Here is a 19,152-nt window from a genome sequence, read left to right on the forward strand (position 1 = left end):
TCAGAATCTCAGAATAATAACGGCCTCGCTTATCATGAAGTACTACGAGAATACAGTAAAGAAAGAAAAGAATACAGTAAAACATATCTCTGAACGTGTCGATAAAACCCAAATGCATTTTCTCACGTGACAACATAAAAAATGGCGGTCTTTGGTTTGTCAAATGTCAGTCAATGACATTGTCATTCAAACGTCAAATAAAATCAAAATCGAAGCGGTGAAAGTTTTGTCCGTTTTATTTTTGTGTTTTTACTACGCACAATATTGGTTTCTTGATATAAAACCGAGAATTACTATAATATTCAGCCATGAATTTTAGTTTCGGCGCAGCGACCACCACCGCCGCTGCTACACCAGCTTTCGGTGCTTCCACTCCAGCTAAAGGTAAATAACACGAATAGTACATAATTTACTTCTAATAAATAATATATTTTACAAATTATCGCTCCGATTGGAAGTCCAAAGCACTGGGTGAAATTGGGTGCTTCGTTTTAATAATATTGTATTGTTTCAAAACACAAACATAACCTCAAAGTTGTAAGTAAAAAGATAACATGTTGTCTTACAGGATTTGCCTTTGGAGGTGGTGATACTAAGCCAGGAGGTCTTTTCGGAGGAACTGGCACAGGTAAATTCCATTCTATTTAGGTATACTGTAGGAGTTAAATTATACTTTTTTTGCTGTTTTTACCATGGAAGTAATAATACAACAGGAACGCGCACTGCACCAAAAAAACGAGCCGACAGAGATAGTCAGCACGGAGCCCTCCATCTCTTTCTATTTTTGGTGACCATAATTTTAGGTAATTCATGAGACATCACTTCTAATCTATCATGTCCCGAATAGGTGTCGATGGTCTCAAAGTCACCTATTATTCGAATAATTCGATTGCAATGTAGGTACGAATGTATTTTGGTGATTTGACAATTGAGTAAACATTGTGTTGACATGGTGTAAATTTGTGGGAAATACTTGGAACCACCTTTGCTATGTTTCTTCATTGGAAGGAAAGCTGAAATTTGGGAAAATATAATTTTAAGTAAATACAATTAAGTTGGGTGTAGTGTTGACAAGAAAGTGTCAAAACAGGTAAACATTAAACGCAACTCTATGTAATGTACCTAAAACGTGTTTACTCTGTGGGTGTTCCGTTTACATAGTCTAGTCTAGTTGATGAAAATCATAAGATTTCAAAAAAAAATCTCAACCTAAGTGCTTCCGCCGGTTTTAAGCTCGATAAATTATCTTATAATACTCATATCTATACCAAAAAAATCAACAGCTCATAACTCTTTACCAGCCTTATAAGATAACAGCCACAATAATACATAATGATACTTAGGTATAAAATAAAACAAAAAGTTGAATGAAACAGGTTCTAATTAATGGAAAGTGATTCAAAAGTACGAATGAATGGTCACCCTAACCATAACGTCTCTCACAACAGTATAAACATCATCCGTCATCTTGACAACTTCGGTCTTGTCATAAAGTATTTAGAAAAACTACCAATATTTTTTATGAAATTATTATTCATACAAATACCAAACATTTCATTACAATTACATGTTTATAATGATTTATTATAAATTTGTTTTTGAAAATGATATGATATACAGTAGTCTATGAGTTAATTTAATAATTTTTTTGCATAGCTCTCTTCGTACAAAATCTACTAAAGTTTACACAACTAAATCCTGGCAATTGTTAGAAAGAGAGGAAGGGCTCTGTGGTAACCCTCTCTATCGGCTCGCGGCCTCTTTCACTTCAAATATAAATCTTAAGGTGAATTCATTAGGTCTAATTTTGTTTGCATCATTTTGGTGAGTTATTCCTGTTGTATTATTACTTCCATGGTTTTTACTAATTCCAGTGTTTATTTTCAAGGAAATTTACAGTCACTGTCACAGTTCCTAACTACAGACTATAATAAGTGATTTAACTTGCATGAAATGTGAAATAAAACTATCCCAGGGCAAATTAAGGCCTAACATGATTTCCAACCTAACCAATCACACTCAATACTCAATCATTTATTGCATCATAACATCACATTCGCAGACAACAAGTCATTCAATTTCACGAGCCCCACACAGCAGGCCCAGGCTGCTCCAGCCTCAGGCGCGGTGTTCGGTGGGAACTCCTCATTCTCATTTGGAGCTAAAACCACTGCTAGTACAGGACTTTGTAAGTAACTGAGGCATCACAAATTGCTTTTCCTTTAGTGTTATACAACTTAATTATACTTAATTGCATTTAATTCTAATTTGTAACCTGCAACCTGCCTGCCAAACATTGGGATAAGGCATAAACCTCTAGTCTTGTAGGAGGCATTATAATTATATCCAGCAGTAAGCTGTGTGTATATTTAATTTAAATTGTCTTTTGAAGTGGACTATATTCCTGGCTTGACAGATTCATACACTTCTATCTATTGTGGATGTTCATGCTAGAAAATGGCAAAAGTTCACCTCACTAAACTATGGTAAATGAAAAAAATAATTGTACAGTATACATATTGTTCTGATCCAGAATATTCTGTATTTTCAGTTGGCACTCCACCGGCCCAAACGCAAGCAGCGGCCCCAGCATTCGGTGGATTTGCGTCCCCACCTAACCAGACTGTAGGGAGTCCAGGTTTTGGACAACCTGCTGCTCAGACTCAGGTATGTCTTCACATTTTCTACATACATATTTTAAAAAATTAGGAGAGAAAGATGTCTGTGTCCAGCAGTAGACAATTTGTGAGCTGAGGATGATGATTCAGAATTTTGACCTTGCTAATGCTAATTTTGGGTATATTATTTCAGGCTCAGAATGTTTCTTTTGGAGGAGCGTCGACTCAACAGCCAACACTTGGATTCGGATCACCACAAGCTCAAGGTAAACACACTTTAATGAGAGAGATTATTTATCTAGTTATGCACTGCCCCCATTGCATGGCATCTTTATATGTATTTAAAAACAAACTCTTATAATTCACAAATCTTTACTAATATTTCACCAGTTTACCTCTCATTTCTCCACAGCCCCATCAGCCCTCGGCCAAGCGTTCTCGTCTCCTCAAGGAGGCTTCGCGTTCGGCAAGACAGCTGCCCCGACCAGCCAGCCCAGTGGGTTCGGAGGCTTCTCCACACCGGCCTCTGGGTTCTCTATGGGCATGCAGCCAGCTACTGTGAGTAGGGTGATTTTGATGCATAGGGTGCGATTTTATCAGTGATGTTGTTGGCAGGTCAATGTAACCGGTCATACAGAGTTACTTTTACTATGGGACCTTTTGTGAGATATAACTGAAATGAGCTGCTGTTTCATAGTAAAGAATATTTACTTATTTATCTAAATCTAAAATGTAGGAACAGAGATTTATGCACATTTTCAGAACTAAATTGTTGAAAATATAATAAATGATACGACTTTTGGGTGACATTGGTGTGTTTTTATTTAAAATCTAATAACAATCGTTACTTACTGTAGCCTGTATTTCGACAATATCCTCTATATTAACCTTAACCTGTGCACCTGTTGAAAACCCCAATAAACAATAACCCCGATAATGTCTCGCCTCCGAGGTAGTAAGAAATTACTCTTAGTAATAAGGCCGCAAATTGTACCGTCTATGTTGTGGATTTCATGCTGTAATGTCAGTATTTGTGTGCAGTAATTTCATTTCATTTATAATTATGCCATAAATTGTGATAAGATATCTAAACATAAACAATAATCTCTTCCAGTCAACAACATCAACAGCCCCACAGAGCAGTACTTCCGGCATGACACTAGGCTCTTCACAGGCCTCCGCGGGCATCACCGCCGCCGCCGGCCAGGGCGGCGCCTTCGGGACCGCTAAACCAGGTACTATGCCCTAGTGGATAGAGTTTAAATTGGCGTGATGATAAATGATGACACTATGAAGAAAGGAAATGAAACATTTCACACCCTTAGGAAGTATAATATGGCACAACTAAAAAAATATGAGGGGAGAGAAGCGGGTTTTCGGGACCGCTAAACCAGGTAACTACTATACAGGGTGTTGCAAAAAGGGTAAGTGAAACCTACGTGTTCAGCATGTTATATCTAAGCCCGAAAATCAAATCAGAATGTCTCTTCTCCATAGTAAAAAAATATTAGGTACATGCTGCACACGTAGGTTGTGGATTAGTTTACCCTTTTTAATAATAATAAATAATAAATTCATTTATTTCAGATATTAATCCATATAAAATCCATAAAAATGTGTTAGTAACAATTTTACCACACCTGTATGGTCATATACAAAAAAAACACACACACACACACACACCTATATACCTAGGTAAATAAAGATGTTCTAGAGTCAGACAAAAGTTGCGGCGACGAATAAAGAAGAAAAAATATGAAGAACCATAGAAACAAACACAAATGTGCAAACCCCTTTTCACTTGTTTCCGTTGCAAAGTTCGCGTTTTCGGACTTTAGTACAAAAAAAATATGGATTTGCACGTTTGGTGTCCATCAATTCTGCCAGTATCGGTCAGTAATGTGGGAAAGACATGTTTTTTCATTACAGTTCTGCCCGCATTTCATTTGAATAAGCTCACTTTCTGCTAGATTCCATCAACACTAACTTTCCAACCACAACTTTCTACCACCATCCAACACTGTATACCATAAACCCTGTCCTAACAACGTAAAAACTACCTTAACAATACTTACAGCGGGCTTCTCCCACCATCCAACTCTCTGTATAGCTGTATACCCTAAACTCGACGACTCGACGGTCGAATGGCGTAGTGGTAAGTGGCCCTGACTGCTATGCCGAAGGTTCCGGGTTCGATTCCCGGCTGGGGCAGATATTTGTTTTAGACAAATATTTGTACTCGGGTCTTGGGTGTTGATATTTATATTAAAAAAAATAAAAAAATACAAAAATCTATGTATTTGTGTAGATATATCAGCTGTCCGATACCTATAACACAGGTTCTGCCTAGCTTGGGGTCGGACGGCCGTGTGTGAGATGTCCCCACATATTTATTTATAAACTAAACCCTGACCTAACAACTACCTCTATTCTACTCACAGCAGGCGGGTTTGCCTTCGGTGGTATATCGACCCCGTCGTTCGGAGCCGCCACCACCGCGCCGCCGAGCTTCGCTCAGGCCACTGCAACTTCTGCTGCTCCTGGTAAGATAATTTTGATGGAATTATTTATAGGGTGCTGTAAAGAGTGATGCCACGTAATTGGTAATAAATTGCCTTGAACAGTGCGTTGAACGTATGTAAATGTAAAGTACATGTTATACGTCACTCGATGAGGCTCCTTTTGTGCACACCAAAATTCTAAAAAAAAAACATTTCAAACAAAATCCTCTAAAGAGGAAGAAGATACGGCAAAGCCCGTATCTTTTATCAGGAATTGCAGCTAACAGTCTACATTATCAAAGAACTTTCAGATCCGTTTAGAATGACAATGGATTCATCCCATTCTCTAACACGTTTCCGCTGAAAACATACTTCTTTTCACCGTGGTCTTACCAAACACAATATTATTGCCATACAAATAAGAATTATTATAAATTTCACAGCATTCGGGGCAACGAGTGCGGTATCTTTTGCGGCGACCACGGCGCCCCCTGCCTTTGGCACGGCCACTGCTGGTAATTATTAAATTATAGTAAATTTCCCCGTGATCTTAGTTTTGCCTTAAAAGGTTATCCCGTGGGAATCCTGGGATTAAAAGTAGAATAGCTGTTTAGATTATCAAGATTAAATTAGAACTCATCCGTGTGTTATTTTTGAACATAGCTTATAAAATAAGGAGATCAAGTAAGACGCGTGGAAAAAACCATTTTATAAAATGAATACCTACATTTATTTCTTTTTCCAACAGCCCCCGCCTCATCAGCACCAACATTTGGCCAAGCCCAGCCAACATCAGGCTTCAGTTTTGCAGCTAAACCAGCCACCACAGCAACTGGCCTCTCTTTCAACCCAACATCAACCGGCCTTGGCCTAAACCCAACTAGTTCAGCTGGCCTAACTATAACCCCGGCTAGTACTGGGTTGAATCTAACCCCGGCTAGTACAGGCTTAAGTTTGGGTGGTGGGTTGTCAATGACTCCGGCCTCGACAGGGTTAACTTTGGGCACCCCGGCCTCTACAGGTTTAACTTTGGGTACCCCGGCCTCAACAGGGTTAACATTAGGGACCCCGGCTAGTACGGGGTTGGGGTTGGCTTCGAGTGGGGGTTTGACTTTGGGATCCAGTTCTGCTGCCACGTCTCTGCCTAGTTTCGGGGTTGCTTCTTCTGCAGGTATGATCATTTTTTTTATTACTTCTGTGTGTTTATATTCCTCACAACTTGGCTTATAACTTGAGTAAAACAAATGTGCTGTGTAAAGCGAGCTTTACTTAATGCCCTATCGACAAAACTATGGAGTTTATCCCCTCCCAGTAAATTTCCATTATACAGTGGACTGCAAAGAAACCTGACCACCTCTCAGTAGGTACCGAAGACACTCTAAGAGGAGTCTTACTGTGCACGCCACTGTAAATCTTTTCTGTGATGATAAATGATAAACCATGTCTCAAACCATCCATTCTCCAGAAGCGACCTGTGAATCTTCTGTCTTTTCTACGATTATAACTGATAAACCATTTTATATTATGTATTGTCCATTCTAAAGGCGCAACCCCACAAGCGGGCGGCCTTAACTTCAGTTCGGCTGTGACTTCTACCGCGCCCGCCGCCGCCGCGCCCGCTATTTCCGCCGCTGGTAAGAAAGAAAAGGGCATTTATTTGTAAATCCAAGTTACAGAAAAAAACATTAAGCTACCGTTGAAATTATATCTATGTCTGTCTCTTTCTATCCGTATAATCAAAGCAAGGCGGCAATAGATTAAATGCCGACATAAGCTCAAAGTCATGTAACATTAGCAACTCGGTGTATGACACATGAAAAACACATAAATGTTATCTGAGCCAAATTAGGTTTTACACGGAAAAATCAGGATCCTTCCGTAAGAGCTACGTTGCCATGCCAACGATACCTGAAATGTTAAACTTATAACAACCTTCTTTAATTTTATCATGGTTTAGAAATTATCATATGCACACGACAAAATCAACAGATGATATTAAATGTTTTAAACAATAATAGTCAAATCTATTTATGTACTAGTTTACTTACCCAAAACACATTTGCACGCCATATGGAGGCCAAACTAACTGTACTTAGATAACGGATTTAGTTATAACCATAACACATGTGAGCATAATCACATCTATCCAGAAACGCGACTTGATTCATCATTATATTTCGAATAATTCCATTAGTTATTGCAAACTACCCAGAGTATTTCTGTCCGTAGAAAAAACGCTTGGTTTTAGACAAGCCTCAATTAAATCAATAAAATGTCCCAACTTTCCAGTAACATGTTTATAGTTGAAAGTAAGTCTTTCAAAGTTAGTAACTGTAGTTTTATGTGGAAGAGTGTATGTGTGTAAAACAGTGTATTGTGTATTTCAGGTTTCCAACTTGGTCAAAAGCCCGCTACTAGCATTGGTTTTGGATTAACTTCTACTGCTAGTTCTTTACCATCTTCTACAGGTAAGACATAATTTAATATATGAAGTATAAACAATAAAGTTATGATGCTCAAAACGAACGTAATGTTATGTTAAACCTTTGTAGTCATTTGAAATTTTCCATTTCAAAGACTCAATAGAAAGATAAAATAAATAAAATGACAACAATATGTCATTCTAACTAAATTAACAAAAAATATTATTAAAAACAAAATTTTTAAGTGTTTACATGAATACCTAAAAATTTTAATTTTTAGCCGGAACTTAAAAATTAAAATTGTTGTGTACCTGTTCCTTATCTATGTACATCCGGCGCACCATAAACAGTCAACGATAGACGCTAATCTGACAAGCCAATCCTACTAAAGCCATAGCGACAATCTCTAAGCTACAATCCTACCATTGTCAAATAACTAAACATTCTAATCAATTCTGTCCCCAGCCTCGTCTAGCGCCCCCTCCGGTATAACAGCCCTCGGTGCCAAGACTAGTACCGCTGTCACTAGCATGCCTTCGTTGACTGCTACCACCACGTGAGTATCTAAGTGTCATACAGGTGTTGAAAAAGCTGAATTTTAAAGGATACAGGTTCGAAATTGAAAGCTACGGATATTACTTACTGTTCGCGTGTAGCTAAAATGAACACAGAAAGTAACAGACCTCGCAATGTTGTAGTGAAACTCAGTAGCCCTCTGCAGAGGGACACTTTATTAGCGGCATGTATAAAGTTTAATAAGAACAATCTAAATGATAAATTAAACACCAGCCATCTGGGAATCGCTATTGAAAAGAAGACACCAATTTATATATGTGAGCACCTGTCTCCCGAAACTAAATCCTTGCACGCTGCAGCTAGACTGAGGGCTAGGGAACTTAACTTTAAGTTTGTGTGGGTTAGAAAAAACAAGGTATTTATGCGTAAAACGGAGGCCTCTGATTTCGTGCACATTCGTAACATTGACTTCCTGAGTAAACTCACGTAGAAATCAAATACATAGCTAATCATAAATGATCGTGCATGTTCTTTTATATTTTATTGGACTCATCATTCGATACTTTAAATTTTTACTACCAAAATACTAGAGGACTAAATACTAAAACTAATGTGTTCTTTCATAATTGTAGTCTTGCAAATTTTGATGTGATCCAGTGGCGGATTTACCTATAGGCCAAAAAGGCCAGTGCCTAGGGCGGCAGATTTAGAGGGGCGGCAAATTTAGCATTTTTTATTTTACAGATTTTATTATATAAATTTACGTGTACTGTACACAATCTACATATAAATAAACGCACTGTCATATAATCAGTATGTAAAGTTCTACGTGGTCGCGCTCGCTCTTGAGGCTGCGCGATGTGAGTGAGCGCGATGCATAACTTATGTCACGTCTTAAACTAGCCAAGATTGACGCTTTTTCATGCTGCTACAGGAATTTTTTGTAAACTCGACACAACGCTGGCTTAAATAAATGAGTGAAATCGGGAAAGGCAAAACCCTTAATAGAGTGAATTTGAGACGATGGTCAGCCAGAAAAGAAGGATGTAATAGTTAAAGAGATTCTTGGCATGCATATTCTTTGAAATCAATCAAATATGATATTACTAAAAAGCCTGTAACGCTATATATACAAGAAGCGGCGGAAATACTTTCGAATTTGGAAAACTGGAAACGGCTGTAATGGTAGTTATATGTGGATAATGTGGAATTTTGTCATATGTACTAAGTACATCAGTGATATTTTTGGACCAAACAGTCACTTGAGTCTACCAAGAATTCGCAATTTGAAGCTTAATATTTCGCAAACCAGTCACTGAATAAAAAAATGGTTTGAGAAGACCTTTGATATTTTTGAAAGACCTGTACAATACCCCCCCATCCCCATTTTACATGTATGGAAGGTAACATTTTTTTTTCATTAATTTATTTTACCAGTTTGTCGATGCCGTACATTTGTACAAGGTGGATCAAAAGAAGTCATCCTATCTTGATTGGCTCAAATTTTTTTCTAAATGAAAAACTTCGATTATTTTTTTTTTTTATTAACTATGTTTATTTAAACATTTAAAATTTTATTGGTAAAGTCTAGAAAATGATATTGACCAAATGGGCGCCGTCACAATTGATTGCCCTACGGGCTCCTTTTATGGCATTTCTCATCAATTCAGCGAGACCTTCGGGCGAGAGATTCTCGCACTCGTGTCGAATGTTGTCCTCAAGGGCTTCCAGAGACACGGGCTTATTCACATTAACACGGGTCTTGAAAAAACACCCGCAAAAACTGTCTGAAACGGTTAAATCGGGCGATATTGCGGGGAAAAATGACATATAAAACGAAAAAAAAGGCGACCCGAAAACTGAATATACAAAAATATTTGGCGTTCTTGGGAAGTGTGGCTTCCATGGCTTGTCAACTTGTATTCTGCATTTGTCTAGTCCACCAATATCAAAACAAATTTGAAATTGGCGGCCATTTGTACAAATGAGAGCAATTTCCAATAGGGTGATACTTTTGGCCCACCTTGTATATCTTAGCGAAATTTCAGCTTTGATATTTTACCCGTTTCTGAGAAAAAGACAGCCGGACAACAAAGTGATACCTATAAGGGTTTCTTTTTTCCTTTTGAAGTACGGAACCTTAAATAAGATTTGATGAAACATTTGAAGTTGGTGACAGATAGACATAGAAATATCCACATCATTAAGTTCACAATCATACTAATAACGGGATTAAACTAACAAATTGAGTTTCAGAAGTCAGTAGGGGCGGCAAAAATTGAATGGCCTACGGGCGGCAAATTTGTAAATCCGCCACTGATGTGATCGTTGTAACGGAAAGTTGGCTTAAAAGTAACGTATATGATTGCGAATTATTCGATAATAGATATCAAGTTTATAGGCGCGATCGTGAATCCACAACGTTTGATCCTCAGAAAGCAGGAGGGGGCGTTATAATAGCCGTTCATAAACGTATTAATTCACATAGAGTTCTTGAATTTGAAAGCGGCTGCGAAGATATGTGGATAGTTTTAGATATAAAAGACAAAAATAAAAACAATTGTAAATTATATATTTGTGGAGTATATTTGGCACCACCCATGAAAAAACATATCTTGGATCATTACATACAAAATACAAATAGAGTTTTAGAAAATCTTGAAAATGTTATACTGGTAGGTGATTTTAATTTGAGCTGTATTTCATGGACCCTTAATACTGAAAATGATACTTGTTCGCCTGGAACTAATAATAGTTCTTTTGGAAATGAATTGGTGGATTTTTCTGTTTCAAATAATCTCTATCAATATAATCATGTATTGAATGTAAACAATAATATATTGGACTTAGTGTTCAGCAACCTGCCGATCATCAACCTGTGCGCGGGTTCTGATTCTTTTGTCCCGATTGACCCACTTCATCCTTCACTTTTATTTTCTGTTTCATTTGTCAAAGACAGTACTTTAATTCCCAAACCTCAGCTTAAACTCAACTTCTATAAGGCCGATTATAATGTGATTAACAGCAAAATCGAATCTGTACCATGGGCCAATAAATTTTCTTTATGCAAAAACATTGATGATATGGTTGAAGTTTTTTATAATGAAATCAATGACATAGTAAAGAATCATGTTCCCCAAAGTAAGATTGCTAGTTCTAGTAAATATCCACCGTGGTTTACCAATACTCTAATTAAAATACTACGAGAGAAGCATAAATTGCATATAAAGGTTAAAAGATACGGAAATCCGATGGACAAGTTATCGTTTGAGTTGCTTAGGGCTCGATGTGATAAACTACGCAAAGAAAACTTTAATAATTATATATCTAAAATTGAAGAATCAGTAATATCTAACTCTAAGTTGTTTTGGTCATACATAAAACAAAAAAGGCAAAATAAAAGTACATACCCCGCAGAAATGAAAATGGGTACCAAAGTAGCTAAAACTGGCGATGATATATGTAATTTATTTGCTGATAATTTTTCTAAGGCCTACAGTCGCTTCAATCCCCAATGTAGAGATGATTCAATTAACCAGCATTCAAGCAATAACTGTATAACCACTGCATCATTTAGTCATTCGGAAGTCTTTATGGCTTTAAAAAGATTGGACCACGCCAAGGGTGCTGGAGCGGATGGCTTACCGGCAATTTTTGTTAAGAATTGTGCTCGGGCGCTTAATTTAATATACAACGCGTCTTTACAGTCGGAAGCTAGAGTAATCCCGCTCTTTAAAGCCGGTGATAAAAGTTCAGTTACAGATTACCGTCCTATATCAATATTATCAGTAGTTGCCAAAATTTTTGAAAAACTTATACACAAAATTTTGTTTTATCATGTTAGGCCTCTTCTATCTAATAATGGCTTCATGAAGGCGAGATCTACCTGTACTAATATGGTGGACTTTGTGGATGAAGTTTCGCAGGCTGTTGACTCTCGAATAAGTACAAGTGCTATTTACACGGATTTTAGCAAAGCTTTCGATCGGGTGAACTATTCTATACTGTTAGCGAAACTTGAAAGCCTGGGGGTGGGGGGTGGTTTGCTGTCTTGGCTAGGATCTTATCTCCATGGTCGAAATTCTAAAGTGGTAATAAATGGCTATTCATCGTATTCATTTGAAGCCGTATCTGGGGTTCCGCAAGGATCACACCTAGGCCCATTACTTTTCAATGTTTTTATAAACGATCTTCCCCTTTGTTTTCGACACACAAATTTCTACCTTTTTGCCGATGACCTGAAAATAGTGAAGCCCATATTGTCGTTAGAAAGCAATGATGAACTTCAAAGTGATTTAAGTCGTCTGGTTGAGTGGTGTGATGTAAATGGCATGCCCTTAAACACATCTAAATGTTATCACATGATGTTTTCGCGATGTAGGCAAAATTGCCTACCTCATACATACTACATAAATGACTCCCCTTTGAAAAATGTGGTTGAAATCAGGGATCTAGGTATAGGACTGGACAGTAAGCTACAATTTAACAAACATGTAGAGTGTATTGTGAATCGCGGCTTTAAAATGTTGGGTTTCATAATCAGAAATACAAAGGACTTTAAAAGTGTTTCAGCTAGGCTAGTTCTCTTTAATTCATTAGTACGTAGTTGTTTGGAATACTGCAGTCAAGTGTGGAACCCCCACTACGCTGTTTACGAGAAACGAATTGAGAGTGTACAAAAAAGGTTTCTGTGGCACTTAAGTTACCGTTATGGCCTTGCAAAAAAACTACAAAGCTACAAAGAGAGACTAGAATATTTTCACATGCAGTCTTTATCTTCACGCAGAAAGGTGGCAGATATTATTTTCTTGCACAAGTTGGTAAACGGAATGATAGATGCACCGACACTACTAGCCAAATTACAAATAGCAATCCCTGTACGTTTGCCTAGAAAAAATAAATACATGCTTTTCCACATTAGAAAAAGCAACACAAATTTAGGGCAATTTTCTCCACTAAACAGGATGTGTAGATCTTTTAATACAGTCACCAAAGAAACGGATATCTGCATATCTCAGAGGCTTCCAGTTTTCAAAAAGGAACTGATGCGGTTGTTATAGTCACATGTTGGAAGCTACATATTATTTTAAATGTTCAAATATTTATTTTATTTTATCAATTAATTATTTTTAATCAATCTATCAATTTCAATGTAAATTCAAATTATTTATTGCCAATTAATGTTATTTTAATAGTGTTTCAATGCAATTATACTTTTTTATAATTTAAATGTAAATTATTAAGGCTTTAACTTTAAAAATCTAATTTAATTATTACCTATAATGCATGCTGTATTCGCCTGTTATTGAAGATGCATTTATCATTTAACTACTGTATTTTTATTAAGCATGAATTTAATGTAATCTTTGTTGGCGAATCATATATAAATAAATAAATAAATGAAAGGGTGAACCATATAATGTCAACATACGCACATGAACGATAAAATAATCTAACAAATCGGCTTGCACGGCATCAGTCACGAAGGGTTCATACACGATTCGGACGCACGGTCGGACTTTTAGGCACATTTTTAGTACAGACTGGTTACTGACGCTACAGATAAGACTATTATAGAGGTAGGTATGGGAAATTTTGTTTTGAGTGTGTCTTTTATGTATTTATTTATGTAATAATTATTTCGTAATCTGTGATATAACTAACAAATTCACAAACATTTCAATTCATCCCAGGGCAGCCCCAGTCGCCCCAACAGCGGTCACCTCAATAAGCTTCGCTCAACTGGAAGAGAACATAAACAAATGGACCATAGAGTTGGAGGAACAAGAGAAGACGTTCATCAACCAGGCCACGCAGATCAACGCCTGGGACCGCCTGCTCATCGCCAATGGAGAGAAGGTACTTATTAAATAAGGATGTAATGGTAAAATTGTGAAATAAGGAGGATTTCCGGATAGAATGTTACAGTTTCTTTGGAAATAATGGTAGGTAAATAAGAAAAATACTGCAAAAAATGTACAATGCTATCAATTCTATACGGAAATCGGTCCATTTCTCTTCAAACCATATTATTTAATTTCAATGCAGAGCAAAATGCTCAGATTACTATAGTAACTATTTTGTTACTCCATTTTTTATAGGTAGTGACTAGGTTGTGGCTAGTCGTTCCACACTTTGGTAGTGTATGGGTTGTGACTAGTCGTGCCAAAGCATCTCCACACTGGGCTCGCTAGCTTGTGACTAGTAGTGCCAAAGCATCTCCACACTGGGCTCGCTAGCTTGTGACTAGTCGTGCCAAAGCATCTCCACACTGGGCTCGCTACGTTGTAACTAGGCGCGTAAACAGCCATTCGCTAGTCAACGAACCACTCAAATATGCTCCATATTGCAACTCTATAAAGTTAAATTTGTATTGTAAGTATATGACATGAACATGACTCAAATTGCTCTTCATTGTGCCCCAGCAGTGCGGACGAAACACGACGAAAACGATGAAACTGCTACCAGAGGACCTTTGTACACAATATAACGCTATTGTGGCAATATGTTTTGTATTGCATGAATATAAAGTAATTGTACTGTATGTAATTAAGTACTGTACTTAAATTTGGTTCTCAGTAATATAGATTAGGGTTAGTGGGTCATTCCATTATATTGTCTGTGGGGGTGTAAGACCTGGCTCTCTCAAGTGGAACCTTTGTGCATATCTCGAAGGTCTAAACTGCCTTCCTAAGCTTTGACCATTTCCCACCACGCTGGTCCACTGCGGATTGGTGGGTTCACATATCTAGATGTGCTTAATCTAGATATTGGGGTTTCCTCACGATGTTTTCTTTCACATGCAACATGATTATCCCCGAATTTAATTCTACAAAAATAAACAACGTATAGCATACATAATATTATCTTTTATTTATAATAAAAACTACTATTAATAATTCAACGTATGGTATAATTAAATGAGACATTTTCTGAAATTCTCTATTAACAGGATGGTTGTGGATTTCAACCTTTTCCACAATCTTCAGTCTCGAGCCATCATTGTTCAAAGCCAACTTTAGCATCATGGGGCAGTTGTCCTTATAAGTCGTCGTATGCCGCATGCCTCTGCCTTTCGACTTAAAAGCCCGGCCTCCCATTTTACATGCATACGTCAGACTATAGTATTTCAGATCTTCGTTGCATTATGCTAATTTCTTTGGGCACACGGCTTTGGACTTTTCAATAGTTTTCGCAGTCTTCTTCCACAACTGGACACAATTTATTCTTTCGTAATTTGTAATAAACGTGTCCAGTTCTTCAAGCGACTCAAATTCCATTCTTTGAAATAAATTCAATTTTTTTCAACAAAAAACAACACCTTTGTTTACAATGACCGCCATTATAACCTTAAAAGTAGAAAGAGCAACTTGTGTCATGTTCATGTCATATACTTACAATACAAATTTAACTTTATTGTGTTGCAATATGGAGCATATTTGAGTGGTTCGTTGACTAGCGAATGGCTGTTACTAGCTGTTGCTAGCGAGCCCAGTGTGGAGATGCTTTGGCACGACTAGTTACAACCTAGCGAGCCCAGTGTGGAGATGCTTTGGCACGACTAGCCACAACCTAGACACTTCGTTTTTATATTGTAAGTACCTACCTAGTTTGTATTTTCCGTATTTTCCCCTCACTCCTTTTGTTATAATAATAACAATAATCGAATTAAACCGTTGGTGGCGTAACAGATATTCACTTTGTTTTTCGATATTCACTTTGTTTTTCGTCATTGCCATGGTCTTTCGGTGAAGGAAATTATCGGTTTCTCGTGAGAAAATGCTTCCTTGACCGTGAGGCGATATAGTTAGTCGTGAGCGTTTTTATATTTACATAACGTCTAAACTACCACATATCTCTCCCACAGATAGTAGAACTAAACGAAGCGGTCCAATCCGTGAAGAACCAGCAACAGACACTGGAGCACGAGTGCGAGTTCGTGCTGGCTCAGCAGAAGGAGCTTCAGGACATGTTGGCCCCGCTCGAGAGCTGTCTCCAAGCGACCGCGCCCACAGACCCCCATCGCGAGCACATGTGAGTGTGGAACCTGCTGTATTGTATTTACAACAACACAAGCTATTATGTGTGCACTGTGCAGTAGGTCTATGTAGCAAAGACCTTCCTCATACGCTTCATACTCCTACCTACCTGTCAAGGATCTTCCAACCGGCTGGCGTCCCATGCTAGGCTTGCCTGTTCGTGGACTCCACTTGAAAACTCTTTTACCCGAATGATAATCAGTGGCCAGCCGATTGCCACTTCAGCTTGCAGATTTAAGGAGCTATGTCTGTTATCTAAGTTCTCTTTATGAATTACTTTATTTTGAAATCCCAGGGTTAGTTAGCTCTTTTCATTGACACTGAGCTTCTTTAAATCGGTGAACCAGACGGCAATGTTCATAAGTTCTTCGTCAGATGAAACCAGCCCACTGCCACTTCAGATTAGGTACATAATTGTAAGAACAATTACTATGTACCTACTTAGTCATGTCCAATAAATCTAATAATTTATTTCACAGGTATTCGTTGGCCGAGAACTTAGACTCCCAGTTGAGGCAGATGTCTGAAGATTTGAAGGAAGTGATCGAACACTTGAACGAGACAAACAGAGGGCAAGACAGTAGCGATCCGGTGAGTTATACAACAGCTCACTGCTCGATCATTCATAAAATACTATAAGAGTATACATACAAAGCTTACTATAGATTGGCAAGTTGCTTGGCGACCCTCCTTGCGGGGTGAAAGACGCGGAGGGGACGAGGTACCCAAGACGACAGCGGGTAGCGGGAGGGTAGCGGGGAAGGGCAACGCGTGCACTGCATGTCATTGTTACGGCAGTCTCGGCCGCGCAGCCGAGGCGGCCACATGTCTTATATAATCTGTCATAATTTGAGTGCGACCCACATGAGATCATTGATCCTGAGACCATTAGTCTTAGGATGAGTGTTGAGGCCTTTTTAATATTATCATTATATTATTATTAGGTATCTATAATTCGTCAACAAAATAACTTTAAAAACAACAAATCGTATAATGTCTCAATATAGGGGCTTCTTGTAGAACAGCGTTTGATCAGTCATGCTACGCGGCTAAAGGTTGGTACTGCGCAGTCAGATACGAAAAAGTAAACAACAAAGACGAAGAGTCCATATGACAGTGCGTCAGTTGTCAGTTCTTGTAACTAGGAAAGCAATCAAAATTTATGTGATTTAATGAAAGTAATTAATGAGCAAAACACAGAGAAAAATTACAAAATTGATGAAATTTTGAAAGAAAATGGTCATATCGTGCTTCGTCTACCCCCATACCACCCGGAATTAAATCCTATTCAACTTGTGTGGCGGTACGTGAAAGGCGAGCTCGCAAGAACGTCGATTGACTCTAACTTAGATAAAGAGATAAAAGACTTAGAGTTGCTTTTCTCTAATTATTCGCCTAAAAAGTGGAGAAATTGTGACGAACATGTCATAAAAAATTAAGACGAATATTATAAATCTGATTGAGTATTTGACGATGTATTGGACAGGTATGTTATTGTTTATTTATAATTTATTGTAAATTAAACATAAATTTATTATAAATCAATTTATTAGGCTCAAAATACAATGATTACACGATGAATTAAAATAAAATAGAAAAACAATGTCACTTAAAGAATTACAAAATAAAATTAATTAACAAATAAACATGCAACATAACAAACATAAATTGGTTTTTGTCTTAGATTTATAATTGAAGTTAATGAAAACGATGATGAAGATGAGGATGACGACGACGATGAACAAGTTCAAACAGAGAGTGAACATGAAAGTGACATGGAAATTGATTTATAAAATAAAACACTTTTAAATAAATAAATTCAAATTGGTAGATATTCTGAAGGTAAACATCCAAATTTTAATGCTGTCAAACTATAAATTTTAAGCTAAATATGAAATTTACGGGAACAGTCATAGAATAAAATTTTACTTACGTCAGAAATAGTTACAAGCTATCGCGAGATTAATCCGGGCACACTTTTCTACGTGTGTAGCATGTCGTGCTACCTCGCCCCGCCACTTCTTTCACCCCGCAAGGAGGGTCGCCAAGTAACTTGCCGCATTATACTAAATAGGTAGAACAATACGTGACAAATTCTAGGCCAGCTCTAGTATTTGTCACCAACACGCTAAGAAGATACCTTCTTCCTGCATCACTGCAAACACTTTTCCACGTTAAAAACATTATTTAATTTTATCATCAACCAAGAACCGTTTACTGTTATATTATATTATACACAGACCACTCCCAAGTCACTCAACACTGTCCTAGGCTTTCCTCATCCGACCACTACCAAAATTACACTTACCTACAGTATTTTATCCACAGTGTTTTCTTATCATATTCATTTGTGCAGCATGGTCAAATTTTCTTTCCTTCATTCCAGATCGTGCAAATAGGCCGTATCCTCAACGCTCACATGTCATCCATGCAATGGGTGGACAACTCTATAGCGCAAATATCCACGAAACTGGACCAACTCAAGACAACCCACGATACGTTAAGACGTGATAACGAGAGGTCTTTCCAACTTACGTACAATTGATGTGTGAAATGTGACGTGGTGGATTTAGGTTTAACTTTAGGTGTGTCATGTGGGTGGTTGATTGAACTGTAAGTCTAGCTTTTGGGTTTACAAAGACTATTATTATTAGATGATTGTTTGAAAATGTATTGATTTGCTATGCTACCGGTTCAAAATGTAAGTTATATACTTACATGACATGTGATGCAAATAAATATTTAAAACTATCTTGCATTTATACTATCATCTAATAATACACAAGGATCATTAAAAAGCTAGACATACATGATGTAATACAAATTAACTGAGCAGTAATTATGATGATTGAAACGAAAACAGTGCATGTAAAATTGTTACTCAAGAACTTCATTTAATAGGTGATTTTGTGACAATTTGATGATTCAGTTTGAGAATAAAGCCAATTATTTTCCAATTCAACTTATTTATTGTGTCCCTAATAATAATTACAAAAGGAATTATATTCCGTACAAAATTATTTGGCATGTTATCCTAGCAGGTAGTTATAACAGT

The 19,152-nt window shown here is 37.4% G+C and overlaps 1 protein-coding gene across 1 annotated transcript; it reads left to right on the plus strand.

The window, feature by feature from the left end:
- The first annotated feature begins 179 nt into the window (after window positions 1–179).
- Window positions 180–19,054, plus strand: LOC105380991 (nuclear pore glycoprotein p62). The gene is made up of 17 exons (XM_048631364.1): window positions 180–384; window positions 569–628; window positions 2,063–2,188; window positions 2,552–2,667; window positions 2,812–2,884; window positions 3,031–3,176; window positions 3,733–3,853; window positions 5,060–5,161; window positions 5,563–5,634; window positions 5,868–6,290; window positions 6,664–6,753; window positions 7,507–7,587; window positions 8,008–8,098; window positions 13,752–13,917; window positions 15,926–16,092; window positions 16,577–16,688; window positions 18,484–19,054. Exons 1-17 carry the CDS (start codon window positions 309–311, stop codon window positions 18,640–18,642), a joined length of 2,181 nt encoding a protein of 726 aa, XP_048487321.1. The 5' UTR covers window positions 180–308; the 3' UTR covers window positions 18,643–19,054.
- The last annotated feature ends 98 nt before the right edge of the window (window positions 19,055–19,152 follow it).

The sequence above is a fragment of the Plutella xylostella genome, chromosome 28, assembly GCF_932276165.1.
Source record: "Plutella xylostella chromosome 28, ilPluXylo3.1, whole genome shotgun sequence".
Classification (NCBI taxonomy): Eukaryota; Metazoa; Arthropoda; class Insecta; order Lepidoptera; family Plutellidae; genus Plutella; species Plutella xylostella.

Excerpts from the sequence above, each read along its gene's own strand:
- LOC105380991 (XM_048631364.1), top strand. The coding sequence starts at position 309 with ATGAATTTTAGTTTCGGCGCAGCGACCACCACCGCCGCTGCTACACCA. Across the intron at positions 6,754-7,506 it reads GCCCGCTATTTCCGCCGCTG|GTTTCCAACTTGGTCAAAAG; the intron begins GTAAGAAAGAAA and ends TGTGTATTTCAG. Across the intron at positions 8,099-13,751 it reads TCGTTGACTGCTACCACCAC|GGCAGCCCCAGTCGCCCCAA; the intron begins GTGAGTATCTAA and ends AATTCATCCCAG.